The 21,989-nt window shown below is 49.2% G+C and overlaps 1 protein-coding gene across 2 annotated transcripts in view; it reads right to left on the reverse strand.

Annotated features, from left to right (window-relative positions):
- The window catches only part of KCTD15 (potassium channel tetramerization domain containing 15), a 48,071-nt gene that overhangs the window by 4,167 nt on the left and 21,915 nt on the right, over nucleotides 1-21,989 (reverse strand). For both annotated transcript variants that reach the window (XM_071567171.1, XM_071567170.1), the window contains exons 3-4: nucleotides 15,045-15,189; nucleotides 5,390-5,695 (exon numbers count right to left, since the gene is read on the reverse strand). In XM_071567171.1, the coding sequence (XP_071423272.1) occupies nucleotides 5,390-5,695; nucleotides 15,045-15,189 (451 nt within the window). The remainder of the gene's footprint in view (nucleotides 1-5,389; nucleotides 5,696-15,044; nucleotides 15,190-21,989) is intronic.

Here is a 21,989-nt window from a genome sequence, read left to right on the forward strand (position 1 = left end):
CCAGATCCAAATGATGGATTTAGTCTTTCGAGTCCTCGTTGTGAATGAATATTATTCAGCTATAATTCTATAACTTATTGTTAAATGACTACACTGTGATTAAAGTCTCGCTCTCAGCAAACCTCTGTAGAAAACAAAAATTAATCAAAGAAATAAGCACTCTGCAGAGCAGCTTAGTACATTATATAGTAAAATACTGGACTGTGGTGATATTGATGCTCTTACTGCTTATAGAAAGCAGCATCGGGTTTAAGTTGTAATAAAGAGTGCCCATTATTCATTAGTAATACGAACAATCTTACAGAGAGGGGCTGGAAAGCTCTTCCTTGGCAGATGAAAATGTATCAGGAGTCAGAATGACTCCAAATCTTCGTGGCAATGGCAGCTGTTTTCCCTCGCTGAAGGGAGGGCTGTTAGCAAAGCATGGCAGGACGGGATGCAGAGCCAAGACGTGGACGACAGGGAAATGTTCTGGCCCAAGAAAGAGGTTAATCTGTATTGCCCAAATATGTATTTTCTCTTTCTCCTCCTAAAGAAAAGTTGGTGCAATTTAGATGCATGAATTTAAGGAGCCCAGAGGCAACTTTAATTTCTGTGACTGTCACACAGCACATGACCCCAGGACACGCCGATCCCGCAGTGTGAGCAGGGCCGTGTTTTCACATGTCTGAGCGTGTTGGTGTTCGGCTTCCAGCAGAGCAGGACCCACACAGGCTCTTCCCAGGGTCAGGTGAGAGCAGATGCCAGAGCCACCTTCGGCAGAGCTGCAATGCAGGACCCACCAGAGGAGACGCCGTGGTGCCTCCCGAGACCAGGGCAGCAGCGGGGAAATGGTTCCTGTGGCTTTCTGTGCTGATCAGCAGTGCCCAGGGGAGCAGCCGGGGCTGTTCCTGAGAGCCTCACCCAGGGCACTGCCTCCGCTGCTGCAGCTCGTGGGAAGGGAACGGATGGGCTGCTGAGCCCCACGGTCTTGGCCACAGCAGCATCCCATGTGACACCCACCCACAGCAGCAGGGACCAAGCCACTTGCTCACTCAACCCAGGGAGGTGTCTAAGCCACGCACTCACCATCAGGCTGCTTTCATAAGCTCAGGTTATGGACAGAACTGAATTTCCTTTCCAGTTCTACCCATCCCACGGGCACATCAGCAGTTACACTGACTCTGCAGATCTGCACTCCAGACCCTGCCCTCGCCCTCACACACAGACCCACGTGAGGCCACAGTGCATTTCTTAGTGCACCATTTCCTTTGCCTGAATGTTGGCTTTGTTTTTTCCAGAAACATGATTTCAGCACAGCTGTGGCCGAGGTGGTGTCGCAGTGCAATGTGAGCCATGGCAGCAGCAGTTGCTGGTTTAATCCGTTCCATCCCTCCTCAGAGGCCGCCTGTGTCACCCATCTGCACTTAATCCAGGGTTTGGGGTTTCCAGTGGGAACTAAAACGTTTTACTTTTGCTACCCTGGCTGCAAGGGATGGGCAAAGGCAAGAGCTGCTCCAGCACAGCTCTGCCTGAGCCGAGCAGAGTCCGCTGGAGAGCAGCTGCCTGAGGAGCTCTGCCTGGCCTTGGGACACGGGGACTTAAACGCTCTCAGAAAGTCACATCTGCCAAATCTCCCTGACTTTTGCCCTGATTTTTACATACTCTACACAATAAAAAAGTTGTAGAACTGAAAGATCAAAAAAGCACACCAGAGAATGGAAGAATAATGAACCGGGAGAGATGAAAAGAAGGGGCAGGAGAGTGGGTTATCAAAATATATTTAAAAGGCGGAGAAAGAAAGCTTTCATCTCCCTTATTTGTCCAGGCTGTATGAGGCCTGTAGGACAGAAATGGGGTGCAGACACTAATACTTGTTCCTCCTCCGAATGGAAGGCAGGAGGAGTGGAGACAGAAGGAGGAATAAGACATCAGCAGGCTGCTGTTTCACAGGCTGGTGGGTACTTTGCCTGTATTATGTATCAGTGCTCCCAGCCCTGGCAAGATGAGGATGAGAGACAACCCAGCCACAGGAAAGGAGGCTTCTCCCCCTGAACTAGATAGTGTTACAGAGGATTGACAGGTAAGGTTTCTCAGAGAGACTCGACTTCAAATCCTCACTAAAAAGTTTTTTAAATCAATTTGCTCGTAAGACAAAACAAGCACGGGGGTGCCCTTGGCTTGCCTCAGACCAAAGCAATGGCAGGCTGGATGTTAACTCAGGATTCCTGTTCAGTGAGCCCCTCTGTGCACACACAGAGTCCAGGTAGATGATACACCTCAGAGCAACAGAGCGAGTCAGTGGGTACGTGCTGGGAGGGCAGACTGCAGCCAGGCTGTAACCCAGGGTAACACACCTTGGCATCATCAGCCTCCTCAGCAAGAAACAGAACAGGCCAAATCCTGTGAGCAAGGCAGAGAATGTTTAAATATTGCAGTTTTAAGTGTGGCTTGGCTGAGGCTGAGCTCAGGTCTAAGAGGAGGGCTCCTGCAGGGCTGCCCTGTGTGCTCAGCACTGTCTGTACACACTGGCATGGGCACCAGAGGGAACAGCATCTTGAACATGGGCAGGTTTGAATTCCACTTGGAGAATCTGACTCCACGCACATGACTTCTTCTGAAAGTAAGATATGGGCAGGGGGAAAGGGTAAGCATCTCTGAATGAAATCAGAGCTACTTTCCTGAAAATCCCCAGAGAGAATATGCCAAGCAGTGAGTCTCAGCTGTGCCTCTCCCATGTATGGGACACACATTGTGCTACAGAGAGGACTTGGGCTAGGATTTAACATACACTGTCTTTCACTATTCCAAGTGCATCTGATTTTGTTGAAAAGTTTTCCAAATAAAAACATGATCCTTTCACCTACTGCATTTAATTTAAATTTTGCAGAATACTAACAAATACATTCTTAATTATGAAGACTCAGTATTCAACATACACAAAAGCATCACAGAATTTTCTCTAAAGTAAACTCATGATTCTCACCAGACCCTGTTGCAAGGAGTTGAAAAAAACCTTTATACCTTTATATAATTACAAATGGGTGTAAAATTAAGAGTTACTGTATTTTTTTGCCTACCACTACCTATTCAGTGATGACATTCTTTGTTTTATATGAGCAGTTCTTGATACAAAGCATTTAATTAATATTTTTTTCAAATATAAAAAAATTATAAATACTGCAATTGTGCTACCAAATACATTCAGCAGGGCATAGGGAGACAGAAGGGATGTATCTCAGCAAACAACAGACAGGTTTTCTGGGATTCTTTGGAAGCAATTCTGCTCTTCCAAACACTACCCATCTCCCTTAAGTCTGTGCATTTGCTTCACTGTATTTCCAACCTCTGACTTCATATTGTCTTGCCCAAAAAATCCTGGGAAGGGGAAGAGCAGTGCCTGTTCACTGACCAGAGCTCATCAGAGCCAGTGATAATTATCTGCTGATTTCATCAGCCTTTGGACTCAGAAATGCATCATTTTCCACAGAGTGTTTGAAAACACTTTCTATTAATTATATAGTAAAATGATGTAATTTAGTAAAATGATGTAATTTAATAGTATTACTGTAGACTCTTTGACAGAAATTTTTTCTACAGCATAAACTTGCAAAGAGACTCTTTGATTCTGTCTGAATTTTGACTGAATTCAAAACACATTCAAATAATAACAGTAATTAGTGTTCACCTTTGACTGCCAGCACAGGTATCCTACTGGTTACACTGCTGTGGGTAAAGGAGGGCTGTGTGGGCACCCAGTGCTTTGCCAGGCTGCTGGCAGTGCTGAGCTGGGCAGTGCTGAGCTGGGCAGTGCTGAGCTGGGCAGTGCCTCACAGGGACCCCTTTTGTTTCAGCTATTCTAATTCCTTGAGTGCATCTCACTGGATCATATGGACCATGTGGCTCAGACACAGATGCTGTTCCTTCTCCACCCACCTGGGCTAAGCTGCAGCTGCTCCCCTCTCCCCCCAGCACGGGCATGGGCTGAGCCCTGTGCCAGTGCCAGTGCCAGCACTGCCCCTCAGCACCCCCAGCCTGCTGGTCCTGGGGCAGCCACTCCAACCCCTGCCAAACATGGCACTGCTAAGGACTGCAGAATTAGCCACAGACTGTTCAAGTTCCACCAAATACACCACTTGGGAGCCTTGAACCAAGAATCATCCAAAGCAGCTGCGTTTGGGATGGTTTCAGACACCTGTCAGTGCAGGGTGCACCAGGCAATGCTGCCCCATGGGGGGTGTGGCACCATCAAATTCAGGTTCTTGAAACGACTCCATCCATCTTTGCATGTAACTGCAGGTGTCCTGCAAATGTGGTCAGCCTGGGAGATGGAGGGCCCCCCAGCCTGGTGTGAATCACCACACAGGTAGGCAGCACCTCTGGGTGGGTTCCTGTGCTCCCTGGCTGCTACAGGTCCCTCCCCTCTGGCCAGCCCGGGCCATGGGCCAGCTCTCCCTCCGGGATTTGCCCACAGGGGAGTCTGGGAAGCCCACAAAGGCCATTCCCACAGCCCAGTGCACACCTGCAGCCACAGCCCATCTGCGGGGGGTGGCACATTGGGAAATAATCCCCTACAGGATGATTTCCCTTTGCAGCCTATTCCAAAGGCACACACAAACTAAGAGCTCTGCTTTGCCCTTGCTAATTAAGGCCCAAGTTAATGGCACCATCACCCACCCCTGTTCCCCTCCGGAGCCCCAGGACACCCACACCATGGAGCTCTGGCAGTTGTGGTGATGATCCCTGTGAAATGGCACTGCCTGTCCCCAAGGCAGCTGCCTAAACACAGGCCACGTATTTATTTCTGCTGCCATCCACCTATCTGTCCAGTTATCTTCTTTTGTTTCATATGTTTAATTTTAAACCTAATGTCAAAACTCTGAGTATAAAATGAAATACATTTTGTTTAAAATACTCTGGGCAATTTTTATAGAACATCTTTTTGAAAAAAAAAAAGTGCAGAGATCAATTTTTTTAAGTCCATCCCGCAGGCACCATCATTTAATTATGAGTGAGACATAAATTATGCATTTACACATTGTTGCATTTTCTATAAAATGGTGTGGAGATTTTTTTTGTAGTTTTTGGAACTCTCTTTCTTCCTGCAGGCACTTTGGAGGAAAAAAAAAACTGCTGAAGGCTATACATTGATGAAAAAATTAGCATTTATCAGTATAACACCATTATGAGACCAGCATGGCACTAACACACACACAATCTAAATCTATTTTTCTGCTTAGACTTAGGAAAACCTGAAAGACTGTGATCTCACCAGGCAGAAATGTCTCCTTGCAGTATAAGCACTGAAAGTAATTGGGCAGAAGCAAATAATTTGCATATAATTGAACAAGACATCATAAAAAACCACCCCAGCAAAGAGATGAGCCAGCACAGAAAGGCCATTCATTACCTGCACAGAGTTCAACCGGCAGTATCCGTTCAAGGGAAACCTGATAACGTGGGTTGGGTCCTGGTTCCAGCCTGCGTTCACTGAGTTGCACATGACATCCCCAGTCTCTGGGAAGATCTCTTCTATTAAAGCCTTCTCCCCACTCAATGCAATTCTTTCCCCCAGATCTGGAGTCACTCTTACAACCAAGCAGTCACAAGGCTGGAAATGTTTCCTTTGTTCTTTCTCTTGTTTCCATCGCTCAAGTTCCTTAATCATTGGCTGCAGCTGGTAATACTTTGCTTCTTCATATAAAAGATTAAAGTCCTGGGAGGGAAAAAAAAAAGAAAAGAGAGGCAGAGAGAGAAACTAGAAATGCTTATAGTTCTCTTTTAAAAATGAGTATTGTTCCTGTTTGACCTACTTAGGTTTATGTACTGTCAGCAAGAGCACAAAGGCAACAGGTATCCTCTTACTCTGTCTTCATCTTACACCTACACAGAAAACCACACAGTGTTAGTGTTGAATCTGTTTGAGCTGACCATGAAGTTCCCACTGCACTGAATTATCCTTTCATTTATTATCCCACAAGCTCAATGCCAGAAGGCTTTAGTCTTGGATTAAGAAATCAAAATAGCTGGTTGCAATAAACACAGCCTGCTGATGTAAGAGATGTTCCAAGCCCTCATCTTCACTCTTGGCCTAAGACACTTCTGGTCTTAGGACAGATCTCAGGCTTCGCTGTCGCCTCTCGCACATGTTACGAGATGGAGATGTCAGTTCAGCTTCACTTCTCACCTGTCTTTGCTGAGGCTGAAATTCAGCTACAGCAGCTCAGCTGCTCCCTGCGTTTCATGACTATTCATGTATTTGATGAATACTTTGGAGCCTGGTAAATTATATGGAGGGAGTGACCATCCTGCTGGCTGGGAATCAGCTGTGCACTCTGTTGCCTATTCCTGAGGCTTATAAGAAGCTGTTCTTCCCTGCCATTTGTCCATCACCTCACATGGGCAATTCAAATTCCCCATCTGATCCCATTCCCACTTCAGTGATTGAGATGTCTTCACCACATCCTCATGGGATGTGCATCCTTTCATCAGATGTTGGACAGATCTTTCCACCTCAGCTGAGACATGTGAGAGCACCCCCAACCCGAGGAGGCAGCAGTGCCCACCAGGCCAAGCCAGAGAAGGAAGAGGAGAGGGCTCCCCGTGGGGCACTGTGCTTACACTGGCCCTACCACCTCCTTCAGCCTCCTGAGAGGAGGAGGAGCAACAGGAGCACAGCACCAGCTCCTCCGTGCCAAGACCTGCTGTTTGCTCTTCTGGCCCTTGCACCTCTTTACAGATGCAGATGCTGCACCCCAGGTAAGCTCCCCTGTGCAGTTTGCTGGGGCACATGGAACACAGGCCAGTTCTACACCCGTGACATGAAACAAAAGAAAATCACAAGAGTGAAATGACTGGGATAATTTTGGCTTGAAAGAATAGTATGACAAGGAGCAATTAAGAAATGGACACTCAAATTACATGAAAAATAACGGGTGTGCTGCTGGCCCAGGACTCAGGGAAGAGGGGAATCAAATGAACGTGCAGCACAAAAAGGTGCAACCCTCCATAGTGGTTCGGAATTAACCTGTAAAATCTGCTGCTGCAGGGCATTACTGAACCAAAGCAGTTAGCTCTGTTCAAATTTGGCACCACAGACCCACCACCGTTAGCTGAGGTGCTCCTTCACCCCAGGGCTGCCTGCAGCCCGGAGACGTATGAATATTCACAGTGACAGCGGCAAGGTTATCTCCTTACAAAAGGGACATCCAATGCTTTACATCTCTTTGATGTCTGTTAAGGCTGGGACAATGCACACACTGCTAAGGGAGAAAAAAAGACCAGAGCAGAGAGGGAGAGGGATAAGAGCAAGTGGGAAGAAATGAGGGCAACAAACACACTCACGGGACATAGCTTGAAGATGAAAAACAACGAGAAGATTAAAGAAGAAATGCTGCAGAAGGCAGGCTACAAACAGCTGGTGCTGGGAACAGGCCAGCACAGAGGTGGTGTGGGGACTGTGGCTGCACTACCTGCTCCCAGGTGCAACAGCATCAGCCCCAAAGCCTGGGCCCCTGAGGGGGAGTGTTCTCCCCCTTCCCCTCTACTGAGCCATCACAGCTTTTCCCTGCCCACCAGTGAAGCTCCCTGCACACTGAGCAGGGGAACAGTTCAAACCTACAGGGGTTAGTGGCCTAAATTAAAAAACAACTCCTACCCCAAATTCTCTGAAATCTTGGTGCAGGACACAGAATCAGCACAGACCACCACCCAACTATGCTCAGTGCAGAGGTGTGTGCAGTGGCCCAAACCAAACATGCACTTGGCATCTGCTGGGGCCGTGGGTCTCTTTTTCAAGCAAAGGAAAGCATGCAATGCTAAGGAAAAAGGCAATCCTATAGAGTGAACAGGAGTATCCAGTGCTTTCTGAAGGCAATGGAAAGGCATCTGCTGTTCTCAGTAGGTCCTGAAAAATTAGTTTTGAAATATCTGGGTTCATGGTCACTATAAAGTAAGGTATTATTTGTAAGGTCAATCAAGTGAATATGTGCTAAGAAAACACCACAATAAAACCTAGAAGAGATGGTACAGGGACAGAAAAACCAGTCCTTCATTTTTGGAAGCAGAGAGCAGCACACTGCTCCTGAGGCTGGACACAAAGCCCATTGCAATAATGAGGGGCTTCACTGCCTTTCCTGGGCTTTGGGCAAGCCTGACAGTGGCCTGAATCACAGAGTTCAATGGGTTGCACCCCCAGGCCCAAACAGTAATGCCACAAGCCAAACAAAACCAGGCTCACACCACCCCCACCTGCCCCACAGCCAGCTCTGAGCCCACTGCACCAATGCAGCAGTTCAGTGCCTCCTGCTAGCTGCCATTTGCCCTAAAATATACAGGATAAATTTCATATTCTCGTATCATTTTGTGAGAAGACAACCTGCTCTTCCACTACTGTTCCCAAATGACAGAGACACACCTCATGGAGAGTTCAGGTGGCTGTGTGGAAATCTGGGCTGTGCTGGAGCATCACATGCTCTGTGGGACAAGGTGACCTGGTCATTACTGCCTGGGTTAAACCAAGGTGTTTGGGTTAGTTTCTAAAATAAGACTGTCATTCCTATGTCTATTCCACACTTGGGTTAAGCACAAATACGCTGGAAAGGGTTGTGCCCCTGGAAGAAGGGGTCTGTAATGCACACTGGGCACTGAGGTGTGCTCGTGCCAAGAGGCAATGTCCACCTTGGGCCTTAGGGAGTCTGGGCACCTCTTGTCAGGCAGTGTCAATAAAGGGTATTTGTTGTGCTGTGACAAGTAGAGGGGATAAAAAGTGTCTTCTGTAAGCAGGAGAAATTCTCTGCTGTTCACCAGTGCCAGTGCTGGGGAGGGACACTCCGTGTGACCCGCAGTCCCCGAGCTGCCCACAGCACAGCCAGGCACCAGCACAGCCTGACCCGCTCTGCTCCTCCTACAGGACATGTGGCCTTTCTGCACCGAGGGACTGGGGCATCCCGAGGGAAGCTGCAGTGCGTTTAGGGAGGCAAGGGGATTTCACAAAACCAGGAACAAGGGATGAGTGGCTCACAGCCTGTGCTTGGGCAGCATCTTGGACTCAACACACCACCAAGTCCACGATCTTTTCCTCCAGGTTTTATACACTGTTTGGGGAACTGTGTGACAGTGGTGACTGTGACAGGACTGGAAGTGATGCCCAGCTCTGGACTGCCTGCACTGAATGCTCAGGATGCCTAGGGAATACTGACATAGGTATGTCCACCCTTGCACTGTAGATATAAAATCCTATCCTGATGAATTGCAAAAGTTTAATATGAAACATGAAGTAGAAGAATTCAACCCACAAGGAACCTTGCCAGGAAGGTGCCACAGGAACTGCAAGGCAACATTTCCATGCTGTTAGTTTTGATAAGTTACCCAAGGCAGATGCAGACACAAATCTTCCTGGACCTATCCAAGAGAGGCACAGCTACTGTGCCAGGTGAGCTGGGGCACTGCACAGACACTGCACACACACACTGCTCACACACTGCACCCAGACACTGCACCCAGACAGTGCACCCAGACACTGTACCCAGACACTGCACACACACACTGCACACACACACTGCTCACACACTGCACCCAGACACTGCATCCAGACAGTGCACACAGACACTGCACCCAGACAGTGCACACACACTGCACCCAGACACTGCACCCAGACAGTGCACCCAGACACTGTACCCAGACACTGCACACACACACTGCACACACACACTGCTCACACACTGCACCCAGACACTGCATCCAGACAGTGCACACAGACACTGTACCCAGACACTGCACCCAGACAGTGCACACAGACACTGTACCCAGAGACTGCACACACACACTGCACCCAGACAGTGCACACAGACAGTGCACCCAGACAGTGCACACAGACACTGTACCCAGAGACTGCACACACACACTGCACCCAGACAGTGCACACAGACACTGCACCCAGACAGTGCACACAGACACTGTACCCAGAGACTGCACACACACACTGCACCCAGACAGTGCACACAGACACTGCACCCAGACAGTGCACACAGACACTGCACACACACACTGCACCCAGATAGTGCACACAGACAGTGCACCCAGACAGTGCACACACACACTGCACCCAGACAGTGCACACAGACACTGTACCCAGAGACTGCACACACACACACACACTGCACAAAGATACTGCTCACACACTGCACACACACACTGCACACACACACGGCTCACAGACACTGTACACACACACTGTACACACACACTGCACACAGACAGTGCACACACACAGACACTGCACACACACACTGCACACACACACTGCACACACACACTGCACACAGACAGTGCACACACACAGACACTGCACACACACACTGCACACACACACTGCACCCAGAGAGTGCACACAGACACTGTACCCAGACACTGCACACACACACTGCTCACAGACACTGCACACACACACTGCTCACAGACACTGCACACACACACTGCTCACACACTGCACCCAGACACTGCACACACACACTGCACACACACAGACACTGCACACACACACTGCACACACACACTGCACCCAGACACTGCACACACACACTGCACACACACACTGCTCACACACTGCACCCAGACACTGCACTACACACACTGCACACACACAGACACTGCACACACACAGGCACTGCATGCACACACTGCTCACAGACACTGCACACACACACTGCACACACACACTGCACCCAGACACTGCACACACACACTGCACACACACTGCTCACACACTGCACCCAGACACTGCACACACACACACACTGCACCCAGACACTGCACACACACACACACTGCACACAGACACTGCACACACACAGACACTGCACCCAGACACTGCACACACACACACACTGCACACACACACACTGCACACACACGCACTGCACACACACAGACACTGCACCCAGACACTGCACACACACTGCAGACACTGCACACAGACACTGCACCCTCTCTCTCACGGAGGCTCCAGCCCTGCTGCCAGTGCAGCATCCATGGCAGATTTGGTACAGCATCCAGTAGTTCCCTGTCGTGCAGGACTAATGCCTCTCCCACTTCTTCTAAGGATTATTGCCCTGCCTTGTGGCAGTACAGCCCAGAGTCGAGCACTGCCTGTGAGAGCTGAAGGAGCTGCTTCTCTTTGGCTGAGGAAAAGCACTTCCCTCCAAGGGTGATTCCCAAGGCCAGCAATGGTCCCTGCTCCCAAGCAGGGTGCTCTTGGCTATTCTGAAAGGGCATATGTACAGCCTCTATTTTTTCTGTAAAGTACCACAAAAAGCCTTCATAGCTACCATGAGCCTTCAACTTCTTGTGGCTGCTGTAGGAACTAGTGGGGAATTTCTGCCAGGTCACCTGAAGAAGGGAGCAGAGAGGCAGGTGGGATGCACACAGCCTTTCTCCATCCACAACTTCTGGCCAACACTCAGATCTCATGGGAAGGGTAAGCATATCTTTCAAAGATGCAGCCTTTTGCCTTTCATGAAATAATTTTCTGCTTACTGTTGGGTAGAAAAGTTTTTTTCCTGGTGGATTTTGCATTGGCTAAATTCTACAGTCAGTTATGACAAGGGGAACATCCTGCTGGGGAGGAGCTGGGAGGTGTGACCTCAAGGCCAGCTGTGCTGCTGTTCTGATGTCAGTGCAGTGGGACAGGACAGATGTGCCAACCACAAGCAGAGATACCCAACACATGCTGAGCCACCGTGTCTCCTGTGAACCTGATGTTGTTCTCTCAGTACCAAAGACATCCTTTATTTTTTTGTACCTAATGTTGACTCCTGAACAGGCTGAAATGGCTCTTTCTGCCTATTTTTCACTGGTTATTCTTTATTACATGAAACAACAAACTGTCATCCTGACTCAATGTTTCTTCTATATTTTTAGTACTGTGAAGATCTGACTCCTGGCTACAAGAGGAAGTTGCTCACTTCTGTGATGACAACTGCACCATTTGCTAAGGTCAGTGTGAGAAGACAAAATTAGATGAAAGCACACTAATTTTGTAACTGTATTAATAAATTAGAGTGGTGGCCTTGTCACTCTGGTGTTGCAGGTTACTTCTGTAATCCATATAAAGCTCAGATGTCCTGTGCATTTGTGCCCCTCCCCTCTTTAAGATGGAGTTTGATGCTCTCTGAGCAGGGAGTGAGTCTCAAACAAGTAGGTCCAACATGTCCTGATTTTGTGTGAAGTTCGATATTGGCAGTGAAGGGGACATGTGATGCTCATGAATGTCCTGGGGAAACACCTCTGATGGCAGGGGGAGATCAAGGCAGGGACTGTTTGGGCATCAGAGCTGGAGCAGTTCTGTGCCAGCCAGTCCAGCATCATGGGGTGCTGGCTCCTGGCTCTGCTCCACAACATTGTGGTCCCACACACAGGACCCTGAACCAGTGCAGGAGGAGGAGCTGTGAGGGGCTGCTCACCATCCCCTGGCTGGCTGCAAAGCAGAACCCAGCCAAGGAACCCCTCAGCATCCTTCATGTGGCTCCAAACTCCCCAGACCCAGCAGGGAAACTGCATGAACTGCAAGAGAGCTGCTTTCAGCAGGAAGACCTGGGAAACACTTTCGAGTTCTAGCTGAGTAGTAGTTGGAAGTGTAATTAATATTCACTGTAAACACACCACTCAGACTTGATAATAAAGAATCACTAGCCTTGGAACACACACCCCACCTTCTCTGCATTTCAGTGTTAACTCTGTCTGAAAACAACACTGAAACAGCAAACACAGTCACGCCGGTGTGGTACTAACATTCCAAACTTTCCAAAATAACCATGTGAGCAGCAATTCAAGTTGAAAAGCAACTTGGCTAAACCTTGAGGCTAATAAACTGCTTGATTAAATTAAGGGGTAAAAACTAATAAATATTCAAAACACTTGATAATGCTTTGTTTGACATAAAGAACATTTAATGCAAGTCTCACTGGAAAACCTGTCAGGTTTTATACCTTAAATAGAGTTTTGCATTTAGAAACACCGAGTGATTCCATTTGCTGCCTTTGATTATTGTCTTCTGTCACTTTAATCATGCTGCTAAAATTACACGATTTCTGTGAAGTCAAATCCGTTTACAATGCAGTTTTAATACAGCTTTACAGCGCATTCTTCTATGCATTTTTATTTAGTTACTCCCTACCTAGCAATGCTTTGCTTTGTTCTTGAGCCCTCATTAGCCTGGGGTTTGCTCTAAAGCTCTCCCAGGGAGGAACTAAATAAAATACAGTTAACCCTATGCAAAGAGCTGGTCTGGAAGCAGAGCCTGAGCGCGGGCACAGCGCCGGCCCTGCCGAGGCTCCCAGCCCTGCCAGCGGCTCGCTGTGCAGACAAGTCCTTGGCATCCACTGCACCCTCCCCTCCAGGCTCTTGCTGAATCCTGCTGGTTTTGTGCCCTGCAATCTGGATGCAGGTTGAGGCCATGATCATCTTGAACTGCATCTCTTCTCCCCTCTCTCCTTGTCCCAATAGATTGTCCAAAACATTGCTGCTAAGGCATCCCTCTGGCACCTGTACCACCACTCCACCCACCCCCCTGACCTGATCCATCTTACAGCCCACAGGGCTGGCCTGCTCTTCAGCTTCACTGCTACCCACAGGGTTTCTCTGTGAAGAGCTTTCTGGCACCCAACCCTCAGTGCTCTGGCTCTCACCCTGTCTCACAACAGCCACATCCCCAGGGCAGCCTCCCTGACCCACCTGGAACACCAGTGCTCAGGACAGCCCTTCTGGGCTGGAGCTCCAGAACTGCCTTTCAGTGCCGAACCTCTTCCCTGCCCTGGGACGAGGCGTGTGCTCCCACTGCACAGCACGTCCCATGACAGGGTCAAACACCATCATCACAGAATCACAGAATGACAGAGCCAGCTGTGTTGGAAGAGACCTCCGAGATCATCGAGTCCAGCCCTTGATCAAACACCACTGTGATTATTGATCACGGCACTCAGCGCCACATCCAGTGCCATCATAAGAACCTCCAGAGATGGTGAATCCACCACCTCTCTGGGCAGCCCATTCCAAAGCCTTATCACCCTCTCTGTAAAGAACTTCTTCCTGATATCCTCATAACCCAGGCAGGACTGGCAGAGGAGCAGCTGCAGCACGAGGATGAGATGCACTCCAAGGAGAGAGCCACCACCACAGCCACAGCTCTGGACTGACTCAGCCATGACCAGCCAAGTGACTCTGCCCACCCAGCACTCCTTGTAGAGCACAGGAGCTTTCCTTTCCAGCAATGCTCTGCTCCTCTAACTGAGCAGATCCCCATCTGCCATCCCAATTTATTCATCATTTCATCCTGGAGTAAGTGCTTTTGTTGAATCTTGTCATCTACAGTTTGGACACTTTTGTCTTCCAATTTTCATACATAAGGGTGACAATGTTGGAAGTTTTGTAAGTGCAAAGCCAAACAAACAAGGCTAAGAGGAGAGTCTTTAAACAATCAAGGCCTGCAAAGCAACAACCAGTGCCACTATTTCACAGAAAACGTCCTGCTCCTTACAAAGCCCTCAGTCAACTCCATCTACCAAGAATATTTTGACATTCATAAACTGAACAGATTACTTTCTGAAATCAAAGTGTCTGCATTGGTTATATCTAACACAAACCCTCATTGTTTTCTTTAAGGGTGTTTCTTTTTTATACCAACAAGAAAAAGATTTATACAGTTCAAGTCCTCTAAGTATCAAATTTAAAACATTTCTTTCAGATTCAGAGCACTAGTTGCTGATGTGGCTTCTTAATTGTTGTTATACTCTGATAAATAAGCTAAGAATGTGAGAAAATACAATTAGTTTAGAAAAACTGATTTAGCCATAAGCTTCATCGTTTAACTTTTTGTGGTAACCATGACAACCATGGGTCCATTTATTAAATAACAGCATCCCTGGTGTAATACACAAGTACTAAAAATCCTAACAAATAAACAGCAACATTTAGTTAAGTGTGTTTAGGTCAAGCACACAAACCAACCAGCACCAAAACAACTGACAGAATGGAAGGTAAAAACAGATTGCAACTACAGCTTTCCTTACCTTAAAGTCATCTGGGAGCAGTAGCTTAGATGTCCTTAGGAAGCTTAATATATATCTGAAGATTTCCCCATCTCGATCAATGAAATAGTGTTGCTTTAAACTGTCCAAGACAATGGGCTCTGTGCCATTAAACAGACGACTTATTCTGAAAAAAAGAAGAGAAAAAGAAATGGGCAAAAGAGACAAAATCTCATTACAGCCCCAGGGCTTAGGAACATGCAGCCAATTTAGGTGCATCAATTCAGTGTGCATAAGGTAACGCAGTATCTTAATTTGGTGACAAACAAGTGCACAAAGGCCATGCCCTGGGCACGTGTGAGCACCCCCAGGCTCACACACGTGTGTGCACACACCAGCACCAGAGCCCTGCAGCTGTCCTGGCACCCAGCTCGTGCTGCCCTGGCACCCAGCTCGTGCTGCCCTGGCACCCAACTCGTGCTGCCCTAGTCAGGGTTGCCCGTCAGGCCCATGAGCCCAAGGAGGAAGGAGCCCATGAAATGCCCACCCCATGGCTGGCAGTGGTTTGGGTGAGGACAGGAGTCACTGGCTCCTTCACCCATCCCTGCCCACCACATCCTGCTAAAGGAGAACCAAGTGGTTACTCAGAGATGAGCTTTTCCTCCAGCTTGGCTGTCATTTGATCCCATGCCATGAGAGCCTTCCTGTGCTGGAGGAGGGGCTGCCACACACCTAGATGAGCTGTATGGGCCTGTCAGTGTCCATCCCACGCAGAATGTTTTGGCACAACAGAAACCAACAGCCCGTGCAGCATCTACAGCACCGCCCGTGGGACCACAGTGCCACCACCAGCAGTGCTGGGGATCAGAGCCTGGCAGCAGCACAGCAAAGTGGCAAATCCTTTGTGAGCAAGGAAAAGGGAGCGAGATCTGTGAGACTGGGGGATCAGCTGGGTACAGCACCAAAGGACAACACCGGCTCCATGATTCCAGCTTTCTCCACATCCTGAGGAACACGCTCTGCCTCTGCCTGCTCCTCCCGCTCTCCCCTCCCAATGCCTGGCTTCCCTCACAACGCTTTGTCTTCCCATGAGAAATAACCCAGCTGAATATATGTTCTTGAAAGGGAAATCACAGGAGACAGACAGCAGCGACCTATTAAGTAATTGAGTCCATCTCTCTGACAGTGCAGCATTGTTCCCAACTGCACAGTGTCTCATCTTTCAAAGTCGAGTCTTAAATAATCCTGCCAGTGAGGGCTCCTCCATTTCCCAGAGAGCCCATCCTGCAGCCGCTGGATTTCCCCATCCAGCCACCCCTTCCAATGGGCCATGAAATCCCCCCACATCCCTCGCTGAGACCAGGGCAGGGCCTTCCCCTGCCCTGCAAAACAAGCTTATCCAACCCTGCTCAGGGCAATGTCCAGCACTGCTGCTGGTGCTGCAGCCACAGCCTTGCTGCCTCCCTCCCTCCAGCATCACCACCCCACCCCAAGCTTTCTGGTCCAGCAGTGTGGGGAGCAGATGGAAGGGACCCCAGTGCCCACCCCAGCAATGGGAAGGGGCAGGTTTGATACCCCACAGTCCCCTGCAGTGCTGGTGCTTCTGGCTGTGCCCTGCACCACTTGCTTTGGGTCCTGGCTCATGCAACTTGGTGATGTGCTCTCCACAGCTGCACCTTGCTCTGATCTTCTAACTTCCTAATATAGTTGCAAATTTAATTAACATGTCATTTATATCTAAATAAACTGTGGAAATATTAAATGAACCTGGACTTAGTAAGTCCCCACTGAATTTTGCTAAAAAACTTTCTGCTCTCTTAAGCAGTCTCTGGGTTTCGCTGCCTTCTCTCATGCCCATGTCAGTGTTCAGGTACTCTGAGTTACTGGTGAGAAAACCCCAATGCTCCCCCAAACCCTAATTATAACATGTTTACTGTTGTCTCCAACCTCCAGCATTTCTTTGGTATCAGAGAACACCAGCCAGGTCACATGGCAACATTTAACTCACATAATCCCAAAGTTCAGTAAGACCCTAGTAACTCAGTATTTTAATTTTTGGTAATTGTTTTAGGGCCATTTGGCCCAGACAATTAAATTCACAGCTTTGTACAGTGTTTCATTTTATTCCAGGAACCAGACAGTTAATGCATTTCCTTGGACAGGCACATGAGCTGTGTGGGATGGGCTGAAAGCAGAGGAAGCACTGGCAGCTTAGGGTTCAGTATACACAATTACTGAGTGAATCTGCATGGCTATAGAAAGTCTGGAGGTCTTACACCTAAAACCAGGCTGTGGCTGAACCCTCCTCCCTTTCTCTGTGATGGCAGAAGCTGCTCTTGGCTCTGCACGCGCCTGGGGGAGGGTTTGCCAACGACAGGGTGCAGAGGAGACAGGATACAAAGTTTTAATGGGCCACTCTTTAATGCAGTGAAGCATTTTTTTGGTAATGAAAACAAAACATGAATTTTGAAGCCTTTGTGGAGTGCCCTGAGCTGTATTTCTTCACCAGCGAAATTACTGCTGGGGAAAGAAACTCGCAGAGTGTTGAAAGACTTAACTGCCACCCCAAAAACAGAGTGATGAATAGTTTAAGGATTTATTTGACATTTTAGGGGGCTGCTTTGTTCCAAGAACCAACTCCAGTGCAGCATGTTGTAATGCTGCCTGTGGAAAGCACTCCTGCTTCTCCCTTCTCAGTAGCATATACGATACCTGCAAAAGTCCATCGGAAAATGCAACACTATGAGAGCACCAAGTGAACTCAAACAGCAGCTGCAAATGGAGAGTTGGCTTGACAGGGTCACTCCTCATGTGTGAGGCTATGGAGAAGAGCACAGTGACCTGGAGAAGCTCCACAAGCCCCACGGGGACCTGAAGTGCTCTGGATGGTCTGTGGTGGCCAGAAGGAAATGCTGTGTGGGAGGAAAATGCAGCTGGGCTGTCAGAGAACTGGCAAGTGCAAGGCACAGGAATGGCTCTGCACTGTCCAAACTTGTTGATGATCAGAAATAAGGTACAGCCTGGCTGGAGGCCTCAGGAAGCTGCTCCCTCCAGTGCCCCACAGTGTGGTGTGAGCTAAAGCCACAGGGAGTGGCTGCAGCTCAGACTGGGCAGGAGCCACCCCGAAAATGGTTGTCTGTATGAGTGGTCACGGTGACCGGTACTGTACTGGTGGATAAACAAGGTAATGGCATTTTCAGGAGCCACTTGCTTGTGGCACACAGGAATGTTACTTCCAGTGATGCTTGTGAAGAGGTGGGAGGCACAGGAATACAGAGACAAGACAAACAGAGCTGCACTTGGGTCCTACAACAAAGGGTATCTGAGCCAGAAATGCTTCTTCAGCATCCCTACCTTTTTGCACGAGATGCTTCACTTGCTAATTTAGAAACACTTACAATTTGTGTCTGGTTTTAACTTCCATACATGGAGCAGACCAAGCCAGGATCAATTCCAGCAGCTGCAAGCCTAAGGATGGCAAGTGTGCCTTTCCACAGCCTCCACCTCCCTGGCCAGGGCTTGCTATGCTCACACCATCTGCCCAGTGCACAGATCTTCCCAGTCCCCTGTTCCTCCTGCTCAGCAGCTCCTGCCCTCCCAGCACTGGGCTCTTCCCACCCGCCTGACCCTCCAGGGGCCCCTGCCCTCAGCCTCCAGCCTAGCGGGTCCCCCTGGCACCTCCAGCCCTGGCAGGGTGCACATCCCGCTCCTCCCAACATCCACAACACAACCTGTTGATCCTATTTCTACTGTTTCTTTGTGCTTCTGTTGTTTCTGCTAAAGGCTTTCACATTTTCAATAATGTTTCGCCAAAACGCCGAGGGGCGAGTTTCCAGCTTTGTACAGATTTTACTATGATATTAAGATCTCCTTTTATTAGATTAAAAACAAACAGCACAGCCAGCCAGCCCACAAGGACAAGAGTGCCAGTAAATTCTTTTCTTAGTTTCTTGTGCAGGGAAAGAAGTCGTGTGCTTGCCTGCAAGTACCTACGGACTTCTGTGCTGCCCTCCCCCCAGAGTCCTGGTGACCAACTGCCCACCCCACAAGCTCCCTCAGCACCTGTGCAGGTGGGAGCACAGAGGGTGCCCACAGGGCAGTGGCTCCAGCCCCTCCAGCAGAGCTCATGACACACCACCTCTTTCACAAACTCTCCCAACTCCATCTCAGGAGCAGCCAGAGCTTTTGGCACCCCCAGCTCTCTCTGGAACACCCCTGATCTTCCCCAGACCATCACTGAGCACCCCCATGGCTCTGCACATCACACGCCATTGTCAGGGAGTTTCATGGCACTTTGGGACTGGAAAGTTTTTGGGGTTACTTTCTGGTTTGGGGCCAGTTTAGCCATTTTCTTGACAGCTTGATTGTGAACAGAAAACAAAAGTTCTTTCTTAATAAATCTGGTTCCAGAGGTTTCAAGAGGAGCATCCAGTATTGTGGGACCTGTGGGACAACCAGCAGCAGGGGTTGTGGGAGGCACCATGAGATGACTCTGTCCCCAGGTCTCTCTGCTGGGGTCCACCGTGGTCCTGTCCTCCCCCACGTCCCAGCCCAGCCAGGGCAGTGACACCATGCAAGCAGAACTCTCTATCACAATATTGCACTAAAAGTATTAATTTAAGTAATTATGTGATTAATATTTAACTGTTCAGTGATATTTTTGTCATTCATAATTTAGTTGTTTACATTTATTAAAAATTGATTCTGTAGACACTTTTTCTGCCCAATGTCAAATCAGCAGGGAGTGCACATTTCAGCAAACTGTCATTAAATTGTGTCTCTTGCCTAATTTCATGGGCGGAGAGGGGAAGAAGAGAGAAATGCCTGTCTGTGGATCCTGCAAGTGAGTGGGTCTGTGCTGCCCTCGGTGCCCTCTGCTGAACCTGCCCCCTCCGTGTGCCCTCCTGCTCCTCAGCACAACACGGAGCAGCCAACACGGGCTCTGCAGCTCCCCTGTGCCTCACACAGCTGTCAGCTGTGCTTGGCTGTGGGCCTGGCTGTGGAGCTGCAGGAGGAGGAGGTGGTTGTGGGAAATGCCACAGAGGGGAAGAAGAGGGTTGTTTGGAGGCAGGACACCGAGCATGACCTGAAACTGCCCCGCGGGCCATGTTAACAGAGCGTCCCAGGTGTCTGAGCAGAGTCCAGCCACTGCTGCTGAGCATAAACAGTGCTGCTTATCTCTGAAATATTTGCTCAAGGTGGGTAGGATAGATACTGTTATCTGCTTGGAAGAGAAAAAATGCCATGAATTGGAGCAGAGGTGCTTGAGAGGCCCTACACTGTGTCTGGCACTGCATAGTTCTGGCTGTTCAAAGGCTGCTACTTGTCCCACCACGGGGAAGCAACAGCTGGGAAAGAACAGTGGAGAGCCTCTGAAGTGGCTGTGTCTGCCCACCACGGTGTGCCAGGAGCCAGCTCTCTGCTGGCACTGCCACACCAGCACAGGACAGCACTGCCAGACCTTCCCAGCAGCATTTTTCCTATTTCCATTATTTCTGTAAAACTTGATTGGGTTTGTGCACAAGTTCTCAGCAAAGCAAACCATAACGGGGAGAGCACCTACATCTGCTTTCTCCAGGCAGATTAATTAAAACACCCAGCCTGTCCAAAAAAGCAGGCAGAGCTGGCCAGTGCAGGACAGGGATAACCCAGCACATGGGTGTCTTCTGCCTCCTGGCCTGGCAGCAGTTATGAGAGAGCTGCTGAAGCACTGTCTCTGCCAGGACAGATGCTCCCTCACGCCCTGTACAGCGAGGAACGTGGCTGAAGGTTGCATCTGGCTGCAGTAGGTTTTCTGATGTGCCTCAGTTTAAAACTTCAGCTGTAATTAGTGTGACAGTCCATTAAAAAAGCTCTGTTGTATGGTTATACCATACCCTCCCACCCTGCTATCTGAGCAGGGATTTTAAGCCCTTCTCCAGAGAAGAAAGCACTGAGGAGGCTCTGGCTGCAGTGTGTGGATCTACATGACCTGGCTGCCCTACACTGGCTGCAGAAACCCTGAGAGGTTTCACCCTTATAACCCTGAGAGGCTTCATCCTTACACCACTGAGAGGCTTCATCCTTCCGGCTCTGCCATGGTTTCCACTTTAATCAAAGATAACATCTTCACCACCTCAGATTGCTTCAGGTATATGCTTGGCTTGGAGGGTGTTTCAGCTGGGGAGAATTTTGTTTTAAGCATCTTTTAAATCTTTTATTTTTACAGTGATGGGAAAACTGTGCATGTGTGAGAGTCTGAGTCTTAAATTCGGGGTATAAACCACTGCTCTGCAAAGTATGAAATCCAAGCAGCCACGTGTGCCTGAAGGCACCAAGGGGTGCCCCAAAAGGGGTTTCTGGCAAAAGGAAGATCAAGTTCTGGCTTCCAGTCCCAAATGCAGTGCAGGTGCCAAGCCTGCAGTGTTAGGCAGGGCACTGCTCGAGCCATCCCAACCACCGACTCCTTCTGCCACCACTCCAAGCAGAGCAGGGTGAGCAGCGGCATTGCAGTGGGGCAGCCTCAGGCACCAGTGTCACACGGGCATCAGAGTCACACGGGCACCAGTATCCTACAGCCACCAGTGTCACACAGGCACTGGTGTCCTACAGGCATCAGAGTCACATGGGCACCAGTGTCGCATGGGCACCGGTGTCCTACCGCCACCAGTGTCCTTACAGGCACAAGTGTCCTACATGGGCACTGGTGTCCTACAGCCACCAGAGTCCTACAGACACCAGAGTCCTACAGGCACCAATGTCCTACAGCCATCAGTGGCCTATGGACACCAGTGTCCTACAGGCACAAGTGTCCTACAGCCACCAGAGTCCTACAGACACCAGAGTCCTACAGGCACAAGTGTCCTACAGCCACTAATGTCCTACGGACACCAGTGTCCTACAGGCACCAGTGTCACACGGGCATCAGTGTCCTACAGGCACTCGTGTGCTACAGCCACCAGTGTCCTACAGGCACAAGTGTCCTACACCCACCAGTGTCACACGGGC

This window comes from Pithys albifrons, chromosome 12 (assembly GCF_047495875.1).
Source record: "Pithys albifrons albifrons isolate INPA30051 chromosome 12, PitAlb_v1, whole genome shotgun sequence".
Classification (NCBI taxonomy): Eukaryota; Metazoa; Chordata; class Aves; order Passeriformes; family Thamnophilidae; genus Pithys; species Pithys albifrons.